Genomic DNA, 27,203 nt, shown 5'->3' with positions numbered 1-27,203 from the left:
TATATATATATATAATTTAGGCCAGTGTGCCTTGCATTAATCATATATCCTTCACTATCCTGAATTGTTGAATTTCTTCTTTTATTCTTTACACAACTTTGAAAACTGCCCCCCAACAAAGTCACTCACACGTTTGCATTGTGAGAACAGCCTGCTCATGATCAGCTAAATCAGCTATGGGAACTACATCTACTCTATGGCAATTCCTCCAGGCTGCATTATCCACAACCCTACATACGATAGTGTTTAACTTTTTGCAAAATGTGTGGCTACAAACTTCTCATGACTCCCCATTACCAATTTAAAAAAAAGTTCCTTATTGCTTTTTCAGCCGCAGCGTGCACTTAAGCTGGTCAGAGGTACTACCACCTACCACTCGTGTAATTAATACACAAATATTTCAGCTCGTGTCTCCAATTTCTCAGTTATTGCTAAATGAGTTGCTGTGCTCTGCTTTTCACATCTCCTGCGCAGCATGTAAAATAATCCCCAAATTTCCACCCACTGCTTTGGGGTTGTTCTTCTGCGTGGTGGATCAGTGTGAAAGAGTATCCGGTGGATCGGAAAGGGCATGAAACATTTAAGAGGAATGGATGAATGAATGGGTCGGTGTGTTTGTCAAAGATGATTTGATCAAATGTTTTCACGTAAACTGAAATTGGAGCTGCCTCATGTTGCCCTTCACCTTTACTTTTCATTTATTTAGCAGGGGTAACAGGCTAACAGCATTTGAGTGTGCCGTAATACACATTAGGGGACTAAACCTTCACAACAGGTGTGACTGGCTTGGGAATGTTTGATAGGAGCTGCTGTATTTTTTTTCAGGTCATTTCAGGACACAGTGGATCCTATATCTCTAAAGTTAGGGTAGACCGGCCCATACCGGTTACGAGACACAACATGGCACACCATTGGACTACTTGAGGTATAATAAAAAAAGTTTCAATCAAAATCTTTAGATGGAAAGCCCATCGCCAAATTGCCAATTTGAAAATTAAACATATATGATAATCACTTATGTAAACATTGACCCTATTAAGATTAATCTGTATTGACTTTGAGTAATGTCCTCTTTTTGCATCAGAGCGAGAACTGTATAAACAAGATATATATGTCATTTCTGGTTGTGCCAATATGCTTTATTTATTTATTTGTATTATTATTATTTTTTTAGAAATAGTTTATTATCTTTGGTATTATCATCGGAGGGGAGGGGGGGGGGGGGAGCAAGGAATGTATTGTCATGTGACCATGCTATCAGCGCAAGTGACGTTGGCTTGAAATGATTAGGCCTGCTACACACAGAAGACAACTTTTTTTTTTTTTTCAGAACAGAGCAAATGACTTTTCACACTGACAGTTAAGGTTCTATTGATCCATCTTAATGTAATTTAATTCAATTTGTATTTTTTTTTTACCCGGTGAATGTTGTCATTGGTGTCACTGGAAAATCTTCCCTATCTTTTACACTTGAAAATACAACAAGACGCAGACCTGCCTTGTCTCTATTGGAGACAATTAGGCCACATTTTCCCTTGCAGATATGATAACAGATGGACATTATATCTCCTTCAGTCAAGCCAAATATGGGCATCAGTGTGGCATAGCTGGTCTGCAAACGGGACAAGAGGCAGAGGTGTCGCTGATGATAAAGGTGCACGCTAGTGGCTATATATGGACTAATCTAGAGTCGGAACATTAGCAGGCTTGTCACTTTGTAATCATACCTGCATAATGTAAACTACTTTTTTAAAACAGCTACGGAATTTTTTTTATATTGTTACACTAAATATGAACTAACTTTGAAAAAAATATATATCATTATTTGTTTTATTTTATTTTTTATTTATGGCACATCAGGTTACAATAAGGAGACAAGCATTTCTGTGATTGCCATAGAGAGCACAGATCACCAGCATTAGATGGCGACAATATTGGTGAACGGGTCTGGACACCTTTTGATGCTAGCAACGGTGCTAACATTATTATGCAGAGTTGTGTATTGTGCTTGTACAAGCGTTGTGGCATGGTAAAATGGTCAGACAATGTTGATTTTAAGGCATGATGTTGTACCAAGGATGAGTTAAGTTTAGGTTTTCTTTCAGCAAGGGCATTTATTGGCTTGGTTCCTTTAACATCTGACCTTGTTTCACTTATCAGGTGGTAAGTTAAGCAGTGTATCCTAATTAAGCCGAGGTACCCATTTTACATTACAAGAATCTTATGGCACACCACCAAACAAAATTGTCACAAAAAAGTACGAATACTGAAAAAAATCGGAAATACTGAAAAACAATGTACTCACAAATTGACTTAGTGTGAAATCTGGACCTGTTTAAGTGAACACAAAGCTGTTCTGTTGTATGAATGGCAACAGGTGGATACACAGGTTTATTATATCTTCTGCGATCTGATGGAAGGGCATTTAATTGTTCAGTCTGTCACTATACGTTGCTGGCATAGATTGATGAACAAATATATATTTTTAATTGCTAAATAATAATCTTTGGACAAATTAAGGGAAAATGTATAATTTCCCACAACATCCCTTATGATCTCTCACAGCACATCAGGGTGTATGTATAAAAACTAGAAGGGGAGCCTGAGAGGAAAAACACACACATTTTCCTTCTTACTGCCTTAACGTGTCACTTTTAACTGTGTCCTCTTTTTTTTAATAATGTATTATTTTCTTCTGCAACTGTGTTTTATTTTGAATCTATTATCTTTCTGATATGAAATACATGTTTTGACCATAGAGCACTTTTTTTGACAATGAAATCACACTGCTGTTTCTTTTCCAATTTGTGATTTTTGCTACTGTTAATAAACAGGCAGTGCAGTAATTAAAAAGGGTTCTGAAATACATTGGCATGTGTAATAACTTTTTACAGTGGACCTAAATTGCAAATGGGAATCTTGGTCAAACTTTTTTTAGTCCATGTATCTGTTTATTATTTCCCGTTGACGGGCTTATACGAGGGCTCTTATTTGACAATGAAATGATCTGGGAGAAGTATTCTGGGGTTTTGCACTGATAGGAAATCCCGCACGATGCCTCAGCGCGAGGAGTTAAATGTTTTGAGGGTCGCAGTTTCTCTCATTGATCTTGCAATGTTTGTTAATTACATTGTCACTGATGTTGTGAGAGATAATTAAGCCACTATGTTTATATGCATAATTATGTACACTGCGCATCAGCCTTTGAACGATGGGGGAGAGGGAGCGAAAGAGAGAGAGAAGGAAAAATGTTTTAATTGTGTTGCTGAGCAGAAGTATAGATGCCCTACTTACAATCAACAAAGAGGAATTTTGAGGGAAAGAAAATCAAGGGCTGCGTGCAGTATTAGGGCAACCAGGGTGCAGGCCTTGTGCACATTTTTTTTCTTTTATTTAGTTTTAAATTCTACAATATTACTTTTGATCATACATTCATAAATGATAGTGTGTGTTTTAATCCATTTTCTTTCAAAAACTAGAATCCGCTGTTCAAATTAAATTGGAACAAAAAAAGGTCCAAAATGTGACCAGTGCGATTTTGGTTCAGTATTAGGCGATCGTCTTCGGTTACTTGTATAGCTTACATTTACTTATTACTTAACCTAATATATTATAATGTTACTTAAATAGTGAAGTAATAAGATTTGAACCATGGAACAGATCAATTACATAATTTCTCCCATGTCTCTTCTTTTTGAGCAATTTCAAAAGAGTGCCAAGGATGTTCCATTTGTATGATTATTCATGATCTCCTGGCAGATACTAGTGCTTGTAGAGCATAGAGAAGCTGATGGTGCAGCAGTGGCTAACTTTAGTGAGCTTAGGGACAATCAAAGACTCAATATGTAATCCGGAGTGTAATATGAAGCTTAGCCCGGCCCCGCCATGTGCTCTTGACCACGCACAGCTGCTAGAACTGCCTCACGCTGTAAGCCTACTCCATTTATGAAGTTCTTCATACAGTTTAGCACACACTGACAAGTTCCTATGTTCGCCCTCCAGCACGCCAGTTGAATCCGTCTTTAGGGTAATAATGTCACTGACTATTCATAATGCAACTCTAGAGTGTCTCTCGCCAATAATGGGCACACTTAAGCTTACGTGCATGTGGCAATGTTGCTCTCTCTCTCTCTCTCTCGCTCTCTCCCTCTGTTGCGACCCCCACACACAGACAGTCTGAGCCTTTGCCCCTTAATACTCTAAAGTGGATTTTTTTAAAGGGCAAAGCGAGGGTGCTGAGCAATGTGACTGGAGGATGCGATCAAATGTACCTGGAGAGGAGAAAGGTGCTTGGCGACTGCGGGCCTCGCTCGGTGGCATGTAGGCGTCAGGCTTGGGAGGCCTGTCGTCAGCATCTTTGTCGTCGTGGTAACTGCCATCCTGAGACCCGACCACGGGCTCCGCCTCCTCACCGTTATTGTCCTCCTCATCGCTGCAACCTTTGGGCTGGACCATGTAGACACCTTCGGGAGGGGGGTTTTCATCGTCGGCGTCTTGGAGCTCGTGCTCCTGCTCGTCTCCGCCCTCGGCCGTCTGCGGCTCGTCACCGTACTCGCCATTCACCCACTTTTCGATGGCCTCGCGTCTCTTCTGGTCCTCTTCCAGGCTCTGACTCAAGCTCAGGCTCTCGCGGAAGTTGGTCTCGTTGTCATCATAGTGGGAACTGCCGCGCTCGCTGTTTTCAGCCACGCTCTGGTCTCCCTCTGCATTTTGGGAGTTGCTGTCGAACACCACCTGGCGGCTCAGCTTGGCACAGATAGCATTGAGTTTTAGGCCACCTTTCCTTTTGGCGGCCATCTTGGATTTTCCTGAGGTCGTTTCAGTGCATAAACTCCTTTCAGCTGAGGCAGGAGAAAAAAAAAAAGTCAATTAAGTGTCACAGTTCGACAAGCTCCTAGCAGGCTTGTAATAAACCTCACACTCATAAACGACATCGGATTTCAAATATCACAATGGAAAAACAACGGACATTGAATGGTAACTGCCGCTATTAATAACCACCCCCCTCCCCTCCAAAAGCACTTAAAAGAGCACAAGAGGAAGGACACAGAGATACTGTACATATCTTTCCAAGTGGCACCTCCACGGGCAGCTCAGGGTAGTGAAAAAAAAACAAGGAGAAAAGAGCAGTAGCAGCTGGAACCACATACAAATATGCATCACCCCCCCCCCCACCCCTTAACCCACTACGCTACTGCAGTACAAGCGGCGACATAAGCCTTCACATGACAGTGCTATAGAAATACTGAAATGTTATCTTCACTCGCACATCAAGAGGCTGTGGTCTTGTGGCACAGCTTTAAAACACTTTGGCTATGGAGTGACCAAAAGAATCAGAATCAGAATCATCTTTATTTGCAAAGTATGTCAAAAACATACAAGGAATTTGTCTCCGGTAGTTCGAGCCGGAAGAGACGGTCAATTGACAGAGAATACTTTTGAGACATAAAACATGAAACACAGACACTGAGCAATAAAAGGTTACGAGTAATGTGGTGATGCCGATAAAATTATTATTTTTTTTGGGGGGGAAAAATTGTGCAATTGATGCAGAGTCCTCTAGCAATTAAAAGCAGTTTGAAAAGACTACAGTGACCATTGTGCAAATGGCGCAGAGACTTCAAGAAAGCAAACTGTTTCAGCTCAAGAGACTAATTCGCAATCGGCCTCCTTCCTAGGATACAAACTTACTAGAATCACAACACTGATGCATTCATTGCCAAAATGTTGAGGTAAAATTCATTTTTATTTATTGAATGGGCATATTTTAACTAGAAATGACACGTCAAAGGACTGTAAGAAATTGAATTAGAGATACTTTTATCATTTTATATATCCCTGTCAATTTTGAGGACATAATATCTTCTGCACCATTGTAAAGGATCTTGGTACCCTTATAGTAGCACTAACTAGCATTCTAATCAACTGTACCATTTTGGAATGTGAGTAAAAATGTAAAGAAAAAAAAATAATAATAATTTTTTTTCCCTCTACCACAAACACTGAGTCTTTTACCACTTTGCTTTGTTATTTCAATTTCAACAGAGCCCCCCCATTCCATTTGACTTGAAATTTCACCAGAGCATGCATCATCAATGTGCGTGCCTGCTCATAATCCAAAACATTATTCTGTGTCCTCACTCTAAATTCGAGTTGATATTTAAAACACATTTTAAAACACCATGGTAGCACATCATGTAAAAACATGCAGCAAGTTAGCATGTTTGACGTGAAACGGACATACTGTATGGCCCGGTGTCATTGCTCCCCCAGCATGGCCTCTCTGAACAATACAATGTGATCGAGTGTGCTTTGGGGTGGGAATGGGTGGCATTATTTCAACCCAAGTGGGGCTATCTTTATAACATGTCCTCTGATGAGGCAGGAACAGCTGCCTGTGGCATTCCACATCCCGAGCTGCCTTTTTAGGGCAGAAAGTGCACTCTGTTACCTTTCACTTTATTTCCAGAGCCACCAAAGTTCACCTTGCAACGGCATTTTGCAGACTCCGACTCAAGGCCAGATTTTTATCGAGGTTGTAAATAACTAAGGCGCAACGCACCATTCGTGATATTTTTAAAAGTTGTGATCTGTTTTTTTCATTTCACATAAAGCTCTGGCAGCAGGCTGAAGCAGAGATACTTATTCTCGTTGTGTTGACTCCGCATCTCGCCTAACATAATATGCGCACAATTTCACTGGAGAGGAATGCATGATATCATAGGTTGCAAAGTTCTATCTTTAAGACTCAATTGACATTCTATAACAAGTACAAGCCACTTCATTTTCCCTGGGCCGTAAAACGCAACACAATCACGCGTGAGCCATTGCTGGCATTATGTAAATCACGCTGGTGGAACATAAAATCCTGTTTTCATTTTCTTTTGCAAAGAATCATTAGAGGATATACCATTGGAGGGAGTGTACAAATCACCCCGTCAGCGGACAATACAAGCAGCGCTCGCCACACATGCTTTCTCAGTTACTGTATTTACATTGCACACTTCCTCAGTGAAACAATGACTTCAGGAATGATGTCGTTTTGAGAGCTGGGGGTGGGGGCAAGTAGCAACGGCACATTACACCAACAAATTAGTGTTAGACAATTGCAAGCAGGGCTGAAACGGTAACCTTTTAGAGGACAGCCATTTTTTTGGGGGAGGAGGGAAACAAAATCAGCTGGAAAAACTATTAGGAAGTGGAAGACATAAATTTCCAACTTTTTTTTTTTTTTTACAAGTACACTCCAAGGAAGATTGAGGTCATTTGGGTGTTGCAGTAGAGATTCTTTTTTTTTTTTTTTTTTTTTTCCTGTGTTCAGTATTTCATGCTTTAACTACCTATTCCTTTGCATTGCCATCTCTGGATCCTTGTAGAACATGACCCCTGCACAGTTGTTTCTCTCCATGAGAGACCATTTATGTAGGATTTTCTTTTAACGACAAATAGCGTGAGCAAAACGTACTTAAAAGCCCCGAAGGAGGATGGTGTTAAGGTTGGATAGTTTATAGAAGCTGTCTTCACTATTATTTACGCTGAGGTTTCTGTCCACAGCAGCTTTTTTGCCCTTTACTTACATTACAGATTGCTATGGTAACAATAAGCTGTTTACTTCAAGTCGTTTGTGTGCATGATAGCGTACAATGATATCAAATCTAAGGGGACCTTCATGAAAGAACAACTTTTCCCTGTGGGAGTGACTCCCCCACTTCCCGGTGAGTCCACTAAGCATTCTGCCTTATTAATGAATATCAGAAAGAAAAACAAGGCTGCCATGCAGATTGGATGTATGTACACTTTGTTTTACCCTGGTGTACTAATTGTTAATGAGCTGACAGCTCAGTCAGCATTGTGAGTTTGAAAAAAAAAAAAAAAAGAGGGGGTTTGAAGTCAAACACAACATGGGAACCTAATTTCTCCAACTGCTTATGTTAAGTGTGACACTATTTTTACTGGAAACAGCGCAGAGCTACGAACAAGCACCGTTTCTTGTCTGTATAAGGCCAAAACCTGAGGAAGAAGACAGGAAACAACTCTAAATCCTTGAAATAGGCTTGGTTCCTATTCAAGTTGAGTCAAAAAGTTCTTTTTAGGTCCTGTTTCTTTTCAGAGCCGCTCGACACTCTGTGGAGCCGACATGACTCCCCAAAGGTCTTGCTGTTTTTATTTTTGGATTCTTTTTTTATATGTAGACACTCTGTTTGTGAGCCAGAATGATATCATGCCCAATCAAGTGGCGTTTCAAATCCTAATAACACTGTTGGAAGTACGTTATTTGTGTGAACGTGCGCAGACTGCAATCAAGGCGGCTTTCGAGTAAAGGATGTGAGAATTTTAATGATGGCTGTGACAAGTCGCATCATGGCTTTACCTCTGTCTGACTTCATCCCTGTGGAGTTTTTTATTTTTTTATTTTCTTCACATTATTTTTAACATGCAACATTGAGACACTCTCTGTACACATTTTCCTGTGTCGACTTTTAACACTTTTTAAGTAATTTGAAGATCAGTTTCATGAATACCAAAAAAAAGATGGTATTACAGTGAAAAATTAAATTGGAACAAATTAAAGGAAAACCCAAAGTAGAACTTTGTTACAATTTCCAGGACTTTTTTTCATCCTGTCACTAATTATTAATTTTATTAATACTATATAGCTTATGTTGTAAATATTTACATGACGTTGATGAAGACCCACTTTAGTGTCGTGAGCACACCAAATCTGCCCTCTGCATTTACCTCATAAAACTATTTAAATGTCTGTTTGTTGAAGATTCCCGCTGAGTTCCAATATGACTGACGCAGAAGCAAATAAGTAAGCAATATCTGGATTTAATTAATACAAACAGGGTCCGAGATGAAGATTATTTTATATCATGCAACTGAGATTAGCTTTTGCTTGTAACTTTATGAACCTTTGGTGCATGAATCAATCAGTGTGTACCTCTTTGAACCTGGGCAGTGTCTTTGAGATGTGTCTGTGTGTGGGCGTGCGTGCGTGTGTGTGTGTAGGTGTGTGTGTGAGTGCTATCCAAATCACAGGCAGAGTGTTTCAAATTGTTCTCCTTCGTGAGGAAGTCAAGCGGAAAACCACTGATGGACATGCGCCATGACGCCCGGACCCCAGCATCTGGCTCTTTTTCTAATTTTTATTACACAAGAATAACAATAAGGAGGTCGTCAACCCCTCCGTGAGATTTTGCTAGACTTTTCTAAGAGTCTGTGAAGCTGATGCCGGGAAATTTCCATTTTTCCGCATCCATATTTAATTGAGTTTTGTCCCAGTGGTGCGGAAATGATTTGTTTTTTGCTCTCTGTTCACTTGACTCCTCTTCGGAGTCGCTAACCCTGATTAAGACGTTCCCGTTAATTTCCCAGCGCACACCTTTTTTTGTGCATTAATGGTTCTGATCGTCTAATTAAAACTTCTCAGCTCGGCTGCTGATCACCGCTCGTTGTGCCTCTGACCTGAAGTTTTAATTGCCGCATCAGAAGCGATAATAATTTTGAGGTTCTGATGATTAAAAACAATGCCATTGCCAACTAGATGATAGATGAAGATTTTGGGGTGGGCACGTCAGAGGGGAAGTTTATGTGGAGTGGGGATTGAGGGAAGAGGCTGTAAAAATGGGTGTGTACTTTCAGGGAAGAAGAAGGGTGGTAAAGGGGTGGTGGGGGGATAACAAGTCAAGGTAGCAGGGCTGGCAGAGCATATTGAGCACTGCCAGCCCACCTGAGCCTCAGAGTCTTCCTGAAGGAACCAGTTTAGTCGGTGGTGGGACAGCTCTCCCCAACCCAAATATAAATCTGCTCATTTTGGAGCTCCCTGGTTACCAGGTTGTGGGGAGGTTGTTTCTGCTTGGTTTTATGAAAGGAGATAATAGCGGAGCAGACACATTGATCATAATATGACTGAACAGAAAGAGTCAGAAAAACAGAAGTGGAAGCGTGCGTACGACTGTGGAAAATGTCCATCAGCATCAATTTGTAGCATTTTGTTCCCGTTCTGTTTTTTTGTTTTTTTAACAGCTGGATTTCTAATGGATTTGAGAGGTTCCGCTGCAGGATCGATGCATGATGCAGGCGCACAGCGGCACGCATATATGGGTCAAAAGGTCTACTTTGCACACCCTCCCCTCACTGGCCTGTCTCTCACACAAATCTATTTTGATTATTAATCAGTTGGTTGCACATCTGCCAGCTATTCTTTCTTTTTATCTACTACCTATCAAGAAGGGACTTATTGCTTTCAGTCCACAATGTGACCTTGCTCATTGTGTGCCATCTTTTGGAAAGGGCAATCTTTGAAGGGCCCGTTTGGACAATTTCAAATTGGCATTGTCTACGGGCTGTTATCACACACGAGCCCTCAAGTTAAGTAGCACACTTCTGTCACGTTGCCACAAAACACAGACAATACGCTACGAGGCGGAAAAACCGATGCTAAAGTAAGAAACACGCACGGTGCGATGGCTGAAGCAAACAATATACAGTATGTTTGAAGTGCGGGCGTTAGGGGAAAAGATGTTGAACCTGAGGGCAAATCTAAGGACAAATACGCCCTGGGGCTCCATCACAAACAGTGTAATTATGGTCTTTTCCAGAGCGGAGGAGAAGCAGCCGGAAGCCGTTTAAGGGCGAAGAAAGGATCTGACATGAGTGACAAGAACCACTGTGACAGCCACGCACCAAAACAGCCAACTTTTATGCTGTTTGCTGCTTTGGGTAATTCATGGGACACATGGCTAACTTGTTAATATTGTACATCAAATCTGGACTCACAGCTGGAAGCACATGACGACTTCACTCGCAAGTGTTTCAATTTCAGGAGTCCAGGCTTTAAATAAATACACCATTGGCACACATAGTTCAAACGCGTTTGCTGAGAATAGCAGGGGAAATTTAGTCCTGCAACTTTGTTTTGGGCCTCAGCTTCCACGTTCACTTTCAAGATGTTCGCAGGGGTGCAATTTGATAAACCAAGCGCCACGGTAAATGAGCAGACAACTCCTGTGTGTCTCAGTGTGTGTGTCCCACAGCTGCGGCGTGTGGCGCGGCGGCAAGGCATCGTGGGTAGTACAGTGGAGAAGGGGGCTCAGCGGTGCACCTCTCAAGGGCCCTTCAGCTAATATCTGTACAGATTAACTGCTTCACTTGTAGTTTGGTCACGGGGATCTCGCGTTGTCTTTGTGGCTTGTTGAGAGCCAGATGATGTGTGCGTGTGTGTCCGTGTGTGCGTGGCATTGTTACACACTTTCCATTGGAAGAAAAAGACAATGACCCGCTGGTCTAAGAGGTCAGGTGATCTAGACTGACGTGTCACTGGCTGCACGTCGTAATCTCGTGGGGTCATATTTTATTCACCACAATCCGGAGATACACTGCTGAGTAAGTCAAACACACACACACACACACACACACAAAGACACACACACACGGTGTCAATCCTCCAGGGTAAACTCAGCACATGCCGCTCCATTAATTATCAATTAAGTCTCAAAATCTCCACCTGGCATCACACTCACAACAATGAAGATGACACAGGCACACACACACACACACACACACACACACACACACACACACACACAACATCATCATCATCATAGCGCTCAACATGAGGGCTTTTTTTTTTTTGTTCGCCGGCGTATGAGCGAGCGAATGAGTGTAGTGCGTCGGTGTGTGTCGACGTGTGTTGGGGCGGGCGGCACTGTTGTCCATGAGGTTAACCTTGATGTGAGGCCCTGTCAGGCCAAATAACGTCAATCAATGACACACAAGCCCTAATGTGGGGCCTAAAAAGCCGGCTGTTTAGATCTTTAGACATGCCCTCTTTCACCAGCATATGAATGGCATTACAAGGAAATGAGCTGTGGCATTCCTCTAATAAGAGTCTTAAGATATTTTGACAGCAAATAAGGCACTCCGGCATGAAGAAAGAAAGAAAGAAAACCCTCGATGACTAACTCCAAAAGGAAAGGAGAGGGTTCATGGCTAACTTTTTAGTGTGTTTTATGTGCTCGGGGACTGACTAATTGATTTCCAAGGTTACCTTTCAATTTTGTTTTTCCACACACTTTGATGATACTGCATCACATCTTGTTGACCTCCATCATCATCACCATGATATAGCAGCAGCCTTTCCTCTCTCAGGGGACCAAAAAAACCCCGTGCATTTCCAGACAGGATGCCTGCACTGACAACATCGATCCCTGACCGGCTTTAAAATATCTGCATAGCCTGACAGACTCTTTCCTTCTTTCGGACTTCAGATTTAACAGGTACCTGTTAACATGTCACCCTGTTCCATCTCGCTCTGTCTTCTCTCTCTCTCATCTCTAAAATGATATTGTACAAACTTGGCCGATGCAAGATTCAACTTGATGAAAATAGTTTCTTTGTAGGACGGCAGGAGGAAGTGAAGAGAATGAGTCTTCCTGCTTGTGGGATTTCATAGACCCCGTGGCTGTGAGCCCCCTCATAGATGCTTCTTCATTTGTTGTCTTTTTCTTTCACGCAGGATGAAGGTTTCAGTGGGCCTGCATCAAGGTGACTATGACACGCGTGTGGTTGAGAATGACTGTACAATGTATTGCAGGTGCGCATATCCATCAGCCACACTATTTACATCGATGTATCAAATAGTTTGCTTTTACAAAAATAAGTGTTCAGTTTTGATTGATACTGTCAAAGTTATTAATTGAACAATTTGTTTCTTATCATGGGTTCAGGTTGCAGTAGTTTAAAGATGCAGGTCACACCATTTGCACACTCCAAACTGAGTCACATCATCATAAAAAGATAACTTTTAGGGGAACCTTCAATATGAGGCGGAATCAAACATGGCAGTTTTCACCTGAAACAGGAACAATGTTGTTTCTGGGCGTTCAGTCGAATGAGGAATGTGCTGTGACTGTGTTTGAAGGTGTGATAAAACATTTTTTTCAAAAGGGGTAAGAAAAAAAAACTGAAAGAAGCTGAGCTACTTTACGGGGGGGAAAAACAATGCCTATTTTGGGTCTTAGTAGACTGAAGGAAATACTGTTAAGTTGACTCAAACAAATAAATTACCTTTTGATGGAAACCACAGAAACTGCTTAAGCACTCTACACCAAACCAACATTGTTTCCTGCATCTTTATCTTCGTGACACTCTTTAACAGAAGCCACTCACTAAACTGTCATGCACAACAACGTTTGAAGGTTTTCAGACTGTGCAATACTGAAGGCTTAAAATATAGTTTGACTCAAACTCGTGACAAGCGATAGGGAAAGCCTGAGAACGCGTGGCATCCAGCTGCCCGTTTTACATTTCTGCAACATTCATATTCCTCTTATTATTATTTTAAAGTGAAAACGGATACTCCGTTGAAGTGCAAATCTGATGAATTACAGTAGCAGATTGCTGCAATTAATTATTAAAACATTTTATAAATATTCAGATCTGTCATGCATCTAATAATGAACGCTTTAGAGGAGGTTACTTCCCGTGTGCATCCTAATGTGTCAGAAAGATCACTTTTAATCACGTTTGTGTCAGCGAGCGCTGAGTTAGGAAAAAAAATATATAAATCAAGAAAACTTAACTGCTTTACTACTGTACTCATGAGCCTCTTGTGTTTTGTTCATTTCACATGGTGCCTGTTCGTTTTTGCAGCCTTCTACTTCTTCTGCCGCTGGCCCATCTAAGGAGTTGCTGAACACCTTTCAGCTCCTCTTCTCCAATTTGAATGAAGAATAATGCATTGGCAGCACTCTACCTTCTGGACACACCTAGTCCCAGTGCTACTGCTGCCATATGCTGTTTTGATACATATTCATTACACTTTCTCCTGTGTTGCTGTGCAATGAGGCTTAAATGAGAGTGTCTTAGAACTTCAAATGGGATGAGGAGGGAAAAAAAGAGAAAAGGGGCAGCATGTTGAAAGTTTGACTCTCTCCATCCAGTCGCGCTTTGATTCATTCTTCCTCTCTTCTGCACACTCAAGTCTTGATAGGAAGGAACCTGGGAGGTTGCGTGGTTTTCCCAATACGTCTCCAAGAAACGGTGACTGTCACTGTAGGGGGATTCTCTTTGGCAGCCCACATTATTAACATGCTGCCAAACTATACCCAGGAAGTTATTTCATACAGTAGGCTCGCCCTCAGGTGAAAAACAGGTTTGACTTCAGGTGCCTGAATTGATTATACATTACATCACCAGCTCATACTCTGTACTTCTTTATACCACCAATTTATACCCTGGTTCATAAAGCATACTATTTCATGCCCTTTTGCTCAGATCATTTCAGCTCAAATACACATTTGATGTGTGACATGAAAATTGCATGCTCCTCTAGGCTACTTTGGCCACATTATACCCGTGTGTCTAAAACAGACTCTTTCATACCTTTCTAGGCAACTTTACAGCTCCGAGTATTCAGTACTTGTGGCTTGACCAGCTGATATCCTAGTGCATACATCAGGCTTTCATAAAACTCTAGGCTACCTCAATCTAAAGTTGGAGCAAGTCCATTTTATATACTAGTGTATAAATCAGACTCATTCATTATCTTCTAGTCCAGACAAATTCAACTCACAAACAAAAGACAAGACAATTAGTTCAGACAGACCTGTTTTGACTCAATCACACAGAAAAAAAAAAACATTTATTACTGAAATGCCAGTGTAAGAATAAGCCGCTTTAAACTATGGGTATAGTCTTGGAAGAGGTTATAGGTTTGGGCTGTTACAAGATCAAATGAGATTGTGCAATGCACCTAAGCACTATATCTAAAGGCTGCACGCTACTGAAAGACACACACATACACACGCACATACGAGGAGCGCTCCAAGATGAACACAGTCAGCGCTACAATGATACCCCATCATTATCTGCACACTGGGCCCTCCTTTGTAGCGTGCTTGCCTCTCTGTCCTCTTCACCACTTCTCTATCGAGGTAGCAATTACTAAAGTTAACATTTCTTGTTTCTCCGGTCCTCCAGCAAAGATCCACTTCCCCCATTATTTCTTTTTCTTTTGACACAGCTGAAGGTAAAGGCATAAGTGTTTGATGGCAGCACTTGTGAGTGTCAAAGCGTGTGTGTGTGCTTGCGCGTACATGCGTGTGTGTGCCCAATGTCATTGTATCATAATGAGATTATGTGGGGGCCAGCTGGTGTGCAATAAAATACACGGTGTGCTATCCCACATCCAGATCAGTCCTCTGGGTGGACAGGAGCAGAGTGAGCCTTGATGTGCCACTGCACTATTTGCTGTACTGGACAATGTAGGTTTACCAGGCTGGGATCACAGCATTGCTCCTTCCTGCAAGGCCTTTTTTCATTACCAACAATGCTTTTACTCGTTGTCTTTCTTCTTCCTCTCCCACCGGAACTTCGCCGTTATCAAAGGTGATCGCTTGCTAAGACGCATTTACTCAAACGTCTTCTTACACCAGCCATTTCCCTCGCTGCTCTCGGGTAAACGTCACTCATAAAACAGACGGGAAGATTTGATAGCAAGATCAAAAAGGGAGGAAGGTCAGCAGGGAGAGTAGTGAGATGGGGGTGGGGGGAGATAAAGACGAACGCGATCCTCCTCCCCCATCCACCAACAAGTGCTGAGGCTAATTTCTTCAAGCAAGGACTGTTTTCAAACGCAAATACAACAAACTGCCATGAGACATCAAAATGGGCAATTTTGACTTCAGAGGGTCTTCAGATGCTTCAGGAGGTGTCAGAGTCAGGCCTTTGGGACAGAACAGTGAAAACAGAAGGCGCCAGGAGGCAGTTAATAACCAATACAAGAACTTTACCAGAAGGAAAGACAGTCTCCTCCCAACCTGCCCATTTGCACTACAGTTCGGTACAGTATTGCTTTCAATTGTCAAAAGTTGTTAAGGGTACTGACATAACAAATGCTACCACAGTTATTCCTGTCACCCTTCTGTTAGGGCACCAATTAGTACTTCAAGGACTCAAATGGAATGCAAAAGAAGTTTGTGTTTGTGTTTCTATCAAACAGACATGTAACACACATTTTCAGTTGATGTCACATTATTTTATGTAAATGACGGAACTATCATCTTCTGGCCTAGGCACCCCACAGTGGAAACACAAGTTAGATTATTGCGGAAAAGTGAGCTGAACAGCTCTGTTGATTTGTGACTTTCGAAGCACATTAAATAACCCACCTGTTGTCAGCTGAAAAGAGGTAATCATCAAAATGTATCTGTTGTTGTGTGCCTAATATTTATGGGACAGTTGGAATAGAGATGGAAAGTCGACAGATCAGGTTGCAAGAAATAAAACTTGAAAAAGAAAATACTGTTTTTCCATCAACAGGTAGGGATGTTCATGCTGGGATATTCATTCTCTGTGCGTTAGGATGACTTTGAAGGCGATTAGGCTGGCCATTTCTTTTCTAAAACACACCACACCAGTGGGCCAAGGAGATCACCAGAGCCGTCCGATAAGGCAGCAGTCAGAGGAGATTTTTTCCTGTGTAAATCAGCTTAAGGGAAGAAAAAGGGAGGGAGAGGCTGAGGTAAAAAGACAAGCACGCGAGCTCTGCTATATGAGTTTAGTTAGCCGGAGAGTTAGCGTGTGAGTTATGGCGAGCAAAAGGCTGAGGGACGCTGTATTTATGAGGGGACTGAGTGAGTGTTAAATCCCCAGTAAGAAATAAAGTTGTCCCGGAGCGAACAGGGGAAACATTTCACTCAGTCACTCAGAGATGGCTTTAAAATAAAGAGGACTATCCCTCTTTCCACAGGAAGCCTGCTTCTGTATTTCCCAAATTTGTTTTCTTGCGTAAAAATGCCATCAATCCATCCATCCTTTTTCTTCCGCCTATCCTAGCCATAGATCACATCTGAGTGAATTGAATTCCAAAATTTGAATAGAGAGGCGAAGCCCCCCCAAGTGAATAATATCTTGGGAAGTCATGAGCCAAGAAAAAGAGAATGAATCAAAAATGGCATAAAGAGGCTTACTGAGAAAGTGGGCTAAGTGGGGCAGCCAAAACACACAGTGCACTTGTTGCAGTGCAAGAGGTCACCCAAGAAATGTTTCCACTGTGGTTGCAGCAGGAAAAATATGTTTTGTCCTCTATTATTTGAAGTTATCCATCTAACGGAATCAATTGCAGAATGTATATAATATAATATATGTGACACCAATTTAGCAGTATTGTCCCAAAATTATTATTTTTCCATGCAGTAAACGTCCCTTTGAAGTTGAGTTCAAAAGCCAGAAGAGGCACGTGGCCAACAGAAAAGGAAGAGCTGCACTTTACACTTTGTGCGCATCTCAAATCCGAATCAACCCTCTTGCGCAGCCCCGACAGCAGTAATAACAATTATAACTTAAAAAGGCTATATTTTTACATTAACTTAAAAGGCTATATCTTTTTTTTCTTTTTTTCCCTTCCCCTCAAGCCTGTGTGGCCTCACTTACCCTAAGTATCTTCATAAATCACCAGTTACTGTTAACATGTACTCCACAATTCAGTCATCAATCTCCTACCAGGTCAGAGTGAAAACAGTGGGGGAAATGTCTGCTTAGTACAATGTCTCTCTGGTGAATGCAGCTACCACCACCCACTGCTCAAACACACACACACACACACACACACACAAAGTTAAATAACAAACACACACGCTGGCGCACAGCAACCAGAGCGGCCCTATGGGACACGGGAGGAGTTTCAGGATCGTCATGGTAACACAATCCAAATTCAATTCTGACTTCACCTCTCAGTCAGGAAGCTGCTGCTTTATCTGTCTATTTTTTTATTCACTTATTTATTTAACAAGAAAAATAAACGCAAACCAAAGAGTTCCCCGACTTGAGTCTCGTCTTCATCTTGACCTACGAGGACCACAGTGTGAGGCCGAGGCAGACACACACAGGGCCGCGTGTAAATCTGTGTTTACGCTCAGAAATGCCGTGTTTATTTAAGCAAAGAAAATAGAATTAGGGGCAAGGAGGATTCTCTCCCCTTCACGATGATGAGGACAAGACTCTTGAGCCCCAGACAGTGTTTACATGTGCACAGTGGAAAATCCCTCAAATGACAAACCTCTCCATCACAACATCTGCATCTCAAGTGCCAAATCAATCTCCACACTGCGAATTATTTCAATGTCGCATCCGTAAAAAAAAAAAAAAACCCAAAAAACCACACATCTGCACTTGACATTAGAGCAGCGGGATTTAAGGTGCTTTTGAATCATTTCCCTTTTTAGCCAGTGCAACGGTGTACTTAGACCATGTATTGATGTAGCCTTTAATCATTGCCACTGCTTGAATAGGGGCTTCATAAAATATCAAACGCATTTGCAATAAAATCAAATAATATATAATTAGTGGTGGACGGAGTAGTAATCCTTTACTTGAGCAGAAAACCAGCATCTCCAAATATTTTATTTGAAGGAAAACTCCTACAAAAGCCAAATAAAGGTATGTATGTATGACCTACATTTAACTAGATTGTGGTTGTTTGTTGTTCCTACCTGTATCATTTTAATGCTGACTCTTCAGTTGCATTGTTTTTTTTAATTTATTTATATAAGAACATCTGTTTTGTTGTCTTTTTTCTTGAATTTGAGATGCTTTCTTGGCCAGGCTACTCAGATTTAAATCTCAATTAATTAAAGCCTCGAGTTTTTCTGAACATATTTTAAAAAAAGTTATATCACAGTGCAATGTTTCGTTTACAAACAGTTTGCACAAATTATTTAATCTGCCATTTAAACAGAACTAAAGTTAAAAACCAGAACACCTCCTTGTGAACAGTAAAGAAAAAAGTCAGCTTCTTTCCAGGAGGGCAAAACTTTTAACAAAGTGTCACGTCCGTCAATTAGAGTCAAATACTTGATGGAAAAGTGTATCATCATCAGCATCATGAAAAGAGCAAAAACCAATGACAATTTAAACTTTGACACCTGTTCTCAAAACACTTTGACGCCATCATTGACAGCTGCAACTAGTAGCATGGAGGTTCACCTCGAGGTAGCACTGTGTGTGTGTGTGTTTAGTCTGTGAGGGGAGGGGGGGGGGGGGGGGGGGGGGGGGAAAGAGGGTTGGGAGGAGGGGGTGTGTAGGTGTGTGAGAGTCTTACCTGGCAGCAGACCGCCCTCCGCGCTCTGCCTCACCTCTCCCTCCTGCCCTGGAAGGATTCTCTCCACAAAACACGGCATTTTCTCCTCAACTGCTCAAATGCGCTCTCTCTCTCCCTCCCTCTCTCCTCCACACTCTTCTCCTCTTTCCCACTCTGTGCTCCTCATCCTCCTCCTACTCCTCCTCTCTCACTCTCTGTCTCCACTCCTCCTCCTCCCCCTCCTCCTCTGAGCACAGATGTCAAAGCTGTGCAAGTTTACCCACTTTACCAGTAGGGGTCCTTCATCGCCCTTCTCCACCCCACAGACACATGTGGAACAGCACGCACGCACGCACGCACGCAAGCGCGCGCACACACACACACACACACACACACACATACACACACACACACACACACACACACAGGAAGAGAGAGCCACTTAACTGACGCCCCCCTGTCACTGTTACAATGAGAACCCTGCGCTGAGCAGCACGACTGTTCTGCATTTGCGTGCGTGTGTGTGTGTGTGTGTGTGTGTGTGCGCGCGTGCGCATGTGAGACAGGTGTAAAGAGGGTGATTTGCACAGGGAGCTGGGCCTCAGCCCTTTCCAGTCCTGGCTCTGTCTTGGCTCCTGGCCACTTAAGTGTGTGGCACTGTCGTCTCTCTCTCTCTCGCTCTCTCTCTCTCTCTCTCTCTCTCTCTCTCTCTCTCTCTCTCTATATATATATATATATATATATATATACATACACAGATACACACACACATATATAGCTGCTGAGGAGGGGGTGGTGTGTGTGTGGGTGGGGTGGGGCTTGTGGACACAAATTTCCACTCAAACACAACACAGACTATCAACTGTTTTGTGTTGCTGTTAACAGTGATAACACATGCTTTATGTTCCCTCTGTGTGTGTGTGTGCGTGTGTGTGTGTGTGTGTGTGAATGAGTGTGTGCGCTTATGTGCATAAGCACACCGACACACCACAGGTGTTTGCAGACTCTAGTATTTCAGTTCTATCAGGAGTTTTTGCACCGTAAAAACAAAAAAACAAAAAGAAAAAGAAAGAAAGAAAGCAGTACTCATTGACACTTGCATGTTAGATTTGAAGGCTCTCAGCTAGTCTGCGGTGGGGAATTTCTAGTTTCTCTCCTACTTGAGGGTCACTTTTCACATCATAATATCAATACTGGAGCATATGAGCTGTCCCCCTGAAGAGTGTCATCTCTTGTGTTTGTCTTCAAATAAGGGCACAATCCCTAGGGGAGAATAAGTTAGAATGTGACTGTCAAGAGTCTAAACAAGCCCATGTTTGCCTTCTGTGTGCTGCATCTTGTTAACGCCAAATTTAACATGTTTGCTTTAAAAACATCATGCAGGGGAAAGAACAAAATGATTGTTTAAGCGTCGACAAAGGGGTGCGATGTCTCATTAGCAGCAGAATGGCACAGAACATTTGTCAGATTCTGGTTTGGAGATAAGAAAGCACTGAGATTAACACAGGCTAGAACTTTATCCTGCTTGTATTTATTTTTTTTATCAAATATTGCTCAACTTGTAATTATAGTTTATATCGCAGAAAGCGCTGATCGCGTCAGGTTGCGATGCCATTAAAATATCGGAAGTGTCATTATCAGGTCAAAGTTTGTATGAGGACTTGTTTTTCTATTTATTGCTGCCATGAACAGGATAAGGGTATCTGCAGTCAAGATGTGATATCCTGGACGCATCATTTGAACAAAGGGTGGCTCACCTTTATTTGAATCAAACAAAGCCCTCTAATGACACAAAAATTGTGGGCACAAGTTGACAGATGAGGCTCAACGCCCTGTTAGACGACTTTCTAAACAGTGACAAAGTGTCAAACTGTTAAGCAAAAAAAAAAAGGATGTGAAAACGGCAAGACACGGATGTTGAATTAAGTCTATGTAGTACTTGCAGATCTCGCTTGGGGAGCAGGGCTAAAAACAAACTCCTTTTTTAGCCAAATGACAGAAAATAACTGCTATTTACAGGAAAATGCTGCACGCCATTACAGTATGTCTGCGTTGCTGGAAGTAGAAGTCAGAGGCAGTATTAGGTGATGGAGGAGCAGCACAAGGACAAGTAAAACATACCTTAAATAGACTACAAATGAAGTCACTTAACACCCACTCGCCTCCCTCGCCACCCTCTGCTCTGTGTCTTCAACAGAAAATGCCTGTGTTTGACTATCTCGCACTCAGGTTCATGCTTGTCTTTTGCTTTTTTCCCCCCCCCTTATAAACAGCCACCTCGCCTGTCACGGTGCGGGAACGGGTGTATTCCCCTTAAATGGCTCCTTTTGACAACTGATCTGTAAATAAAGCCGGATCTTCAACTACCCGCTGTCTGTCGCTGCCGCACTTTCTCCCCGCTCTGATCTTTGCGCTCCCCTCCCTCTTCCCCAAAAACTCCACACTCGAGACATGAAGGTCTCTCTGCGATCCATTCCCCTGTGCATGTACGCACACACACACACACACACACACAATCATAGGCACACATTTACCCCATACACCCTCCCAACCCCATTCCCCATGCCTCTATAAAAACACAAATATGCTATAACTCAGCCAGTGCTGCCACATAGCCTCCATCTTGCCCTACACTGGAGGGGGCCTGTGGTGGGGGGCTGGGGGCAGGCCTTTCGGGAAGGTCACCAACAAATGGTTTTCCGATTCACTGCCCCTGAAATAATTTTGTGTATTAAAACCTGAATCTGCACTTTCTGGCCTGAAAGCCTTTCTAATTATTGCAGTGTCCTTGGGACAGACACAGATCCTTCACACGCCGGGGGAAACAAGCACTAGAGCCTCAAACACCCCCTCGGCTGCCCTCCTTCCGCCTATCGCTCCATCTCCCCCACCTTCCTCTACCCGCTTTACAGCCGACCCCCTCCCTCCCCAATCTGTTTTCAAAGCGTGTCTGTCCTTTATTAAATTGTTTTCTTTTCCACATTATCAGTTGCCATGGAGACCCCATCTCTTGGATTATTTGAATTTCATTATATCTATTGATTTGGGAGCATTTCATCTTTTTTATTGTTTTTCTGTCAATTTTCGAAACGAATAACCATCTAATTTGCGTCAGCGCTGATTATGTTCGTCCCTCAATAGAGGTCGGCAGCTGCGCCGGGGAAACAAATCAATGGAAAAACATCATAAAACTCGAAAGTACAATCAACCGGGATATGGGTGACATTCCGTGGTTGCTGAAACGAAGTCATCAAAAAATATATACTTTTTTTTTTTTTTTTTTCCTCCCAGCGCCTCTGCATGTGCATGTGGGGGTGTAGTGAGGAGGACACATATGTGTCAGGGCAGATATAATACGATATCACACTGTGGTGAATTTCCATACTGATAGCAGCGCCTGCCTGCCAGACTAAAACAAAAAAAATGCTTACTGTATCTAAATAATTTATGCAATTTTAGCATTTCTATATAAATTTTTTAATAAGCTGCTTGGAGCAAAGTGGCCATTAACAAAACACACAGCTGTCCAATGGGCTAAGCCCAGCAGATCAATTGCGCTTTTTATGACATGATAAAATGCTTTTAAAGCAGTTTACACAAATATGGAAAAAATGACTTCATGTGTTTCATTTATTCATAAGAACATAGATTAAAAAGGAAAAACAAAAGTCTTAGCAAGACAGGAGTGATTGTCCCGGTCCTAACTGGAACGGACTTGCTGCCCTCTCCACAAGGACATAAAGTTTCATTACTGATGCACGCAGTCAAAGGCAATTTAGCAAACACAGTGTGCAAAACAAAACATCAGCATATTGCAAGTGTTCTTGTATTAAGCGGACCTTGCATGTTGTTTTCCAATTTTTATTCATTTTTGAGGGGCAGGGTGTCGGGTGATGGATTTTTCCTCCCCCTGCCCAGTGTCACCCTGACCCAAAGCCAAGGGGAGGAGGAGGAGGAGGAGGAGGAAGAGGAAAAGGAGGCCTCGGTGACAGCGATGCGCTCTTACTGGCCAGCAAAACCCAACCTGACCACGTGCCAGACATTAGGGCCTTGCAGCAGAACAAGAGCACACAGTGCCCAGAGACAACAGGCCCACAGAATCTTTCATTGGCTCCGATCATCTTGCATTTTGGTGCAGGCGCACTTGCATGCATTCAGATGCACAGAAGTATTGATAGGGCAGAGTGAGGAGGGGGCTGGTTAGGTCAGGCAGGGCCATTTGGAGGCTAATCTTGTTTCAAAGCATCCTCTCTTCATGTGCCAACAATGTGCCGCAGCAGCCCCACCAAACACTGCTGCTGAAGGCCCCATGTTTGCAACACATGTCAACATTTGACAAAGCATTACTCCACCACCCCCCTCCCCAACAATATTCTCCAGTGCGGGCCTTTGAAATGAACGCGCTAACAAATGAGCTTTTTATGTTTATTTGTGCGTGGGTGTGTCAGAGGGGAGCAAAAGGCATATCTTCTTTTATACGGCAACGATTCTCAACTAAAGAGAACGAGCCTGAGACACAAAAAGAGGACGAGAGAGAAGAAAGAATGTTTGGGGAGGTGTGATTCGGCTGTCTGGGTCCAAAACATGGCAGGACGAGCGCGACAGGATAAACACTATTTTAATGCAGCAACTAAGAATTGCCAGACAGTAATTACAGACTTGTCCTGGCCGTGACAAAAGTGTACAGACTTGGCATATGGCACTGCAGGTGTGCGACACTGTTCGTCAGCGCCTCTCCCAAACGGATAATGTATATATCAATATTAGATCTTAGTTACAAGAGCAGAAATGAGCGCCACTTTCAACAAGCGCGCTTATTATTATTTCTTATGTGGACAGTGTTATCATGTGCAGTCAGTGTAGCGGAAGGCAGGCTTTGGGGTGAAAGTTGGGTTGGGTGAGTTTTTTTCGCTACCCTTGCAACTTGGCCTTTCCATTCCTCGACCTGACAAAGATAACACGCCCATGTCCCAAACAAAACATTCCCACACGTTTGGGGCTGCTTGTCTCTGACAACTTCGTCCTGGCGCTGAGTTTAAGAAACCTGACGCAATGACAGGTTTGCTCAGCAAAGCGGTTTATTCTTCCCTTTGGTGATGGTGTGTTGTCATGTCGTAAATGAGGAAGACTCCTGCGTCGGAGAGGAGAAACGCACAAACTTTCTCCACATCCGGTCAGGCACAGTAAAACATGGTGATGTCCAAGCATCTAAAAAGCACAATTACAGAGGGCCTCGACTGAATAATTTAAAGAGTATAATTATTGACCTCAATCTGAATTCCTCTGAAAGCTACATTAAGATATAGATAAGCACTGGAGGTGGAAGTGGAACTGAGGGAAAGTGTGTCTCCCCAGGCCTCCCTAATGCACTCTCCTACTGTACTCCGACTTCCTGTGGACCCCTAATGTGCCCGCTGCTTGCTGGCCTGATGAAGACTGCAGTTAATGAGGCCCCTGTTTCTGAAATGAAGAATCGCTAAAACCATCAACATGCATTACTATCAAGCCGCTAGCCCCCACAAAACTGTGCGTTTTGCATGTCGGAAAACACACACACACACACACACACAGCCAATGCCATCATGACTGTCTCTCATCAACAAACATGGAAGCAAATACCACCGATTCCGCACCCCTCTTCCTTCATTTTAGTACCACCATGGGTTTTGCTAGACTGTACTAGAGAGGGTGTTTTTTTTTTTTTTTGTAGGGCTGTGTAAGGGTTAACTGTCCCTCAGGGGGTTATCAGTGAACTGGACAGCCGTCACTGCTGGTGTCCCCAGTTCTTAATTGACAACCTGGCTTTGACAGATTAACAGCCAGTCAAGAGGAATCCGTGGCACGGGACAAAATTAAAATAATCACTATACTCAAATTTGCCATTATGTGTGTGTAGAGTGGAGATAAAGTACCAACACTGTTTGCGTGCGTGCGTGTGTGTGTGTGTGTGTGTGTGTGTGTGTGTGTGTATTGGGAGGGTCGGTGGGAGCTGGCGGCAGAGTTGGGGAGGATATAGCGAGATGAGACCTTTTTAATTAAAAGAAAATATTTACGTTTGCATACTATCAGGGTTGGATCCTGGGACAATTCTGAGAAAACTTGTGGTTTAATACCTTGATTTTGAGCATTTCACATCCTGGTCGCATATATGCATTTTTAATATTTCAATTAAGGTGTGTGGTTTTTTGGAGTAAAGCTGTACAACTACAATGCACTTTACATAGAGAAGGGTAGAGAAATTTCCGTCCCCCCCCCCCACATGCGTTTTTTCCCTATAATGAACAATTTGAAGAGTTATTCAATTGTGGATTGTGTCTGTATATTGGGTTTCAACCAGGAAGGATAGAGGGCACTGAAATAATTAGGCGACTTCTGCAACATCCTGGATGCCAAGGACAGGTGGATTAAAGTATTAAAACAATCGCATTTCAGTCTTGAAATAGTCCTGTGCACAACTCAGCAGCGTGTGTATCCGTTCAAGTTCAGCTGGCAGCTCCATAACGCCACGGGAGAGGGATAGAGGGAAAAAAGCCCAATCCCATTAGCTACGTACATGCATCTCAGCAGACCTGCAGGAAACGTGAGCAAATCTCAGTGATGATTACCCCCCCCCCCCCCCCCCCCCCCCCCCCCCGGGAGATACCGGTAATACATTATCGAGAGTCTGCCCTAATTTGGGTTTATTCTTTGCTTTACAAATTTGGTGCTTTCCACATGCAACAGTGTGTTTACTGTCATCAAATTGTAGGAGCAAGCAGAGGAGAACAACATGACCGAGGGTTAAGACAAATGTTGACAGTGGACTTAAATTAAATGGCAATTGGAAAGAAACTGACAGGGAAAAGGAGTATATACGATCACCGGTATCCAACAAAAGTTCAGACCTTAATTTGATTGACATAATTAAACATGTTTAGAATTATATTTATAGTTTACAATGGTGCAGAATTTAACTGCATCATAGAGAGAAGTGTCTCTTATATTTTGGTCAACTGATTTAACTTGTATATTAGAAACAACTCTCAGCATGATGTAGTACAGATCTGCTGCACTTCAACTCCCATAATGAACATATTGTTAAATTATTACCTCTGATGGTGTCAATAAAAACTGAGCATTGTTGTTGTGGAAGGCAGATTTGTTTAATTCATTGGGTTGCTTAAACTGTGGTGTACCTAATGTTGTGAGCGACAAAGATTGGATCTAGTCAAATAAGTTGCATTACTGTCATTTAAATGTGTTTCAGCATATATGCTCTATAGCTCTCAAATAGTGACAACAACCTATTCTACCTTATAAATCACATTCATTAAGGTGAGCTCATTGACGACATCTAAGCCTATTAGCCCACCTCCTGCCATCTGCAGCCGCCGTGCTCCATGCAAAAAGTCTTCCCCCTTCTGGAAGCAAGTCTGCACCGCTACCACTAAAGCCTGCTGCCACTGCCTCTACTGGTGGAAATGGAGGGAAACATCTGTGACACAAAGGAAAGTGGAAGAACCAGAAACCTATGCTCCTTAGTATCTTAACGAGCACGGACAGCTGACAAAGTCTTGGCAAACTGGGTTGACTTCAAGGAAAAGTAGCTCAAGTTTTATTAAGGCTTTGGCTTCTGAGATGTTCAGGAGCCACAGTCCACCGCAGCATCAGAGGGATTAAAAGGACGAGGCCATCTGTTGCCAGAATAAGCAGGAGCCCGATTTTATGTGTCTGCAAGCATTGTTTTGTTGAGTTGTGTGTCTAATATAAAATATGTCATGCTTGTGCACTTCATTGCAGAGGAGTCGAATATAAATTTGGCGGCCTCACTGTATCAACCTTTTCAGGACTATGGATCAGTGCTTAATACAAGTTATTCTGAATCACATATTGCTACTTATTAATAATAAATAAAAAAAAGGTGTTGCAGCTTTCGCAGACCACAACCTTGTCTCACTCTCACCTCTAATTTGCTGCACAGTTCCACCTTGGAACATGTTCTTCACAATAGCGTGATACCTTTCCATCTGAGCCGCCCAGTGCTCGACCCACTTCCGACACGTATTTTCAGCGCTCTAATTGTCGTTTAATCACATATCAACCTGTCACTTAAAGACCCCGTTCGCAAGGGGGAACATTT

At 42.5% G+C, this 27,203-nt stretch overlaps 1 protein-coding gene across 6 annotated transcripts in view; it reads right to left on the bottom strand.

Annotated features, from left to right (window-relative positions):
* The window catches only part of casz1 (castor zinc finger 1), an 87,771-nt gene that overhangs the window by 42,491 nt on the left and 18,077 nt on the right, over positions 1-27,203 (bottom strand). For 5 of the 6 annotated variants that reach the window (XM_061782028.1, XM_061782055.1, XM_061782065.1 and 2 more), the window contains exons 1-2: positions 19,106-19,265; positions 4,272-4,841 (exon numbers count right to left, since the gene is read on the bottom strand). In XM_061782028.1, coding sequence (XP_061638012.1) covers positions 4,272-4,841; positions 19,106-19,184 — 649 coding nt within the window. In that variant the 5' untranslated portion in view covers positions 19,185-19,265. Of the gene's footprint in view, positions 1-4,271; positions 4,842-19,105; positions 19,266-27,203 lie in introns of those variants that run through there. The other variant, XM_061782045.1, reaches the window with a different exon arrangement.

Source organism: Phyllopteryx taeniolatus, chromosome 1 (assembly GCF_024500385.1).
Source record: "Phyllopteryx taeniolatus isolate TA_2022b chromosome 1, UOR_Ptae_1.2, whole genome shotgun sequence".
NCBI classification, from domain to species: domain Eukaryota; kingdom Metazoa; phylum Chordata; class Actinopteri; order Syngnathiformes; family Syngnathidae; genus Phyllopteryx; species Phyllopteryx taeniolatus.
This window is presented reverse-complemented; position numbering and strand designations above follow the sequence as displayed.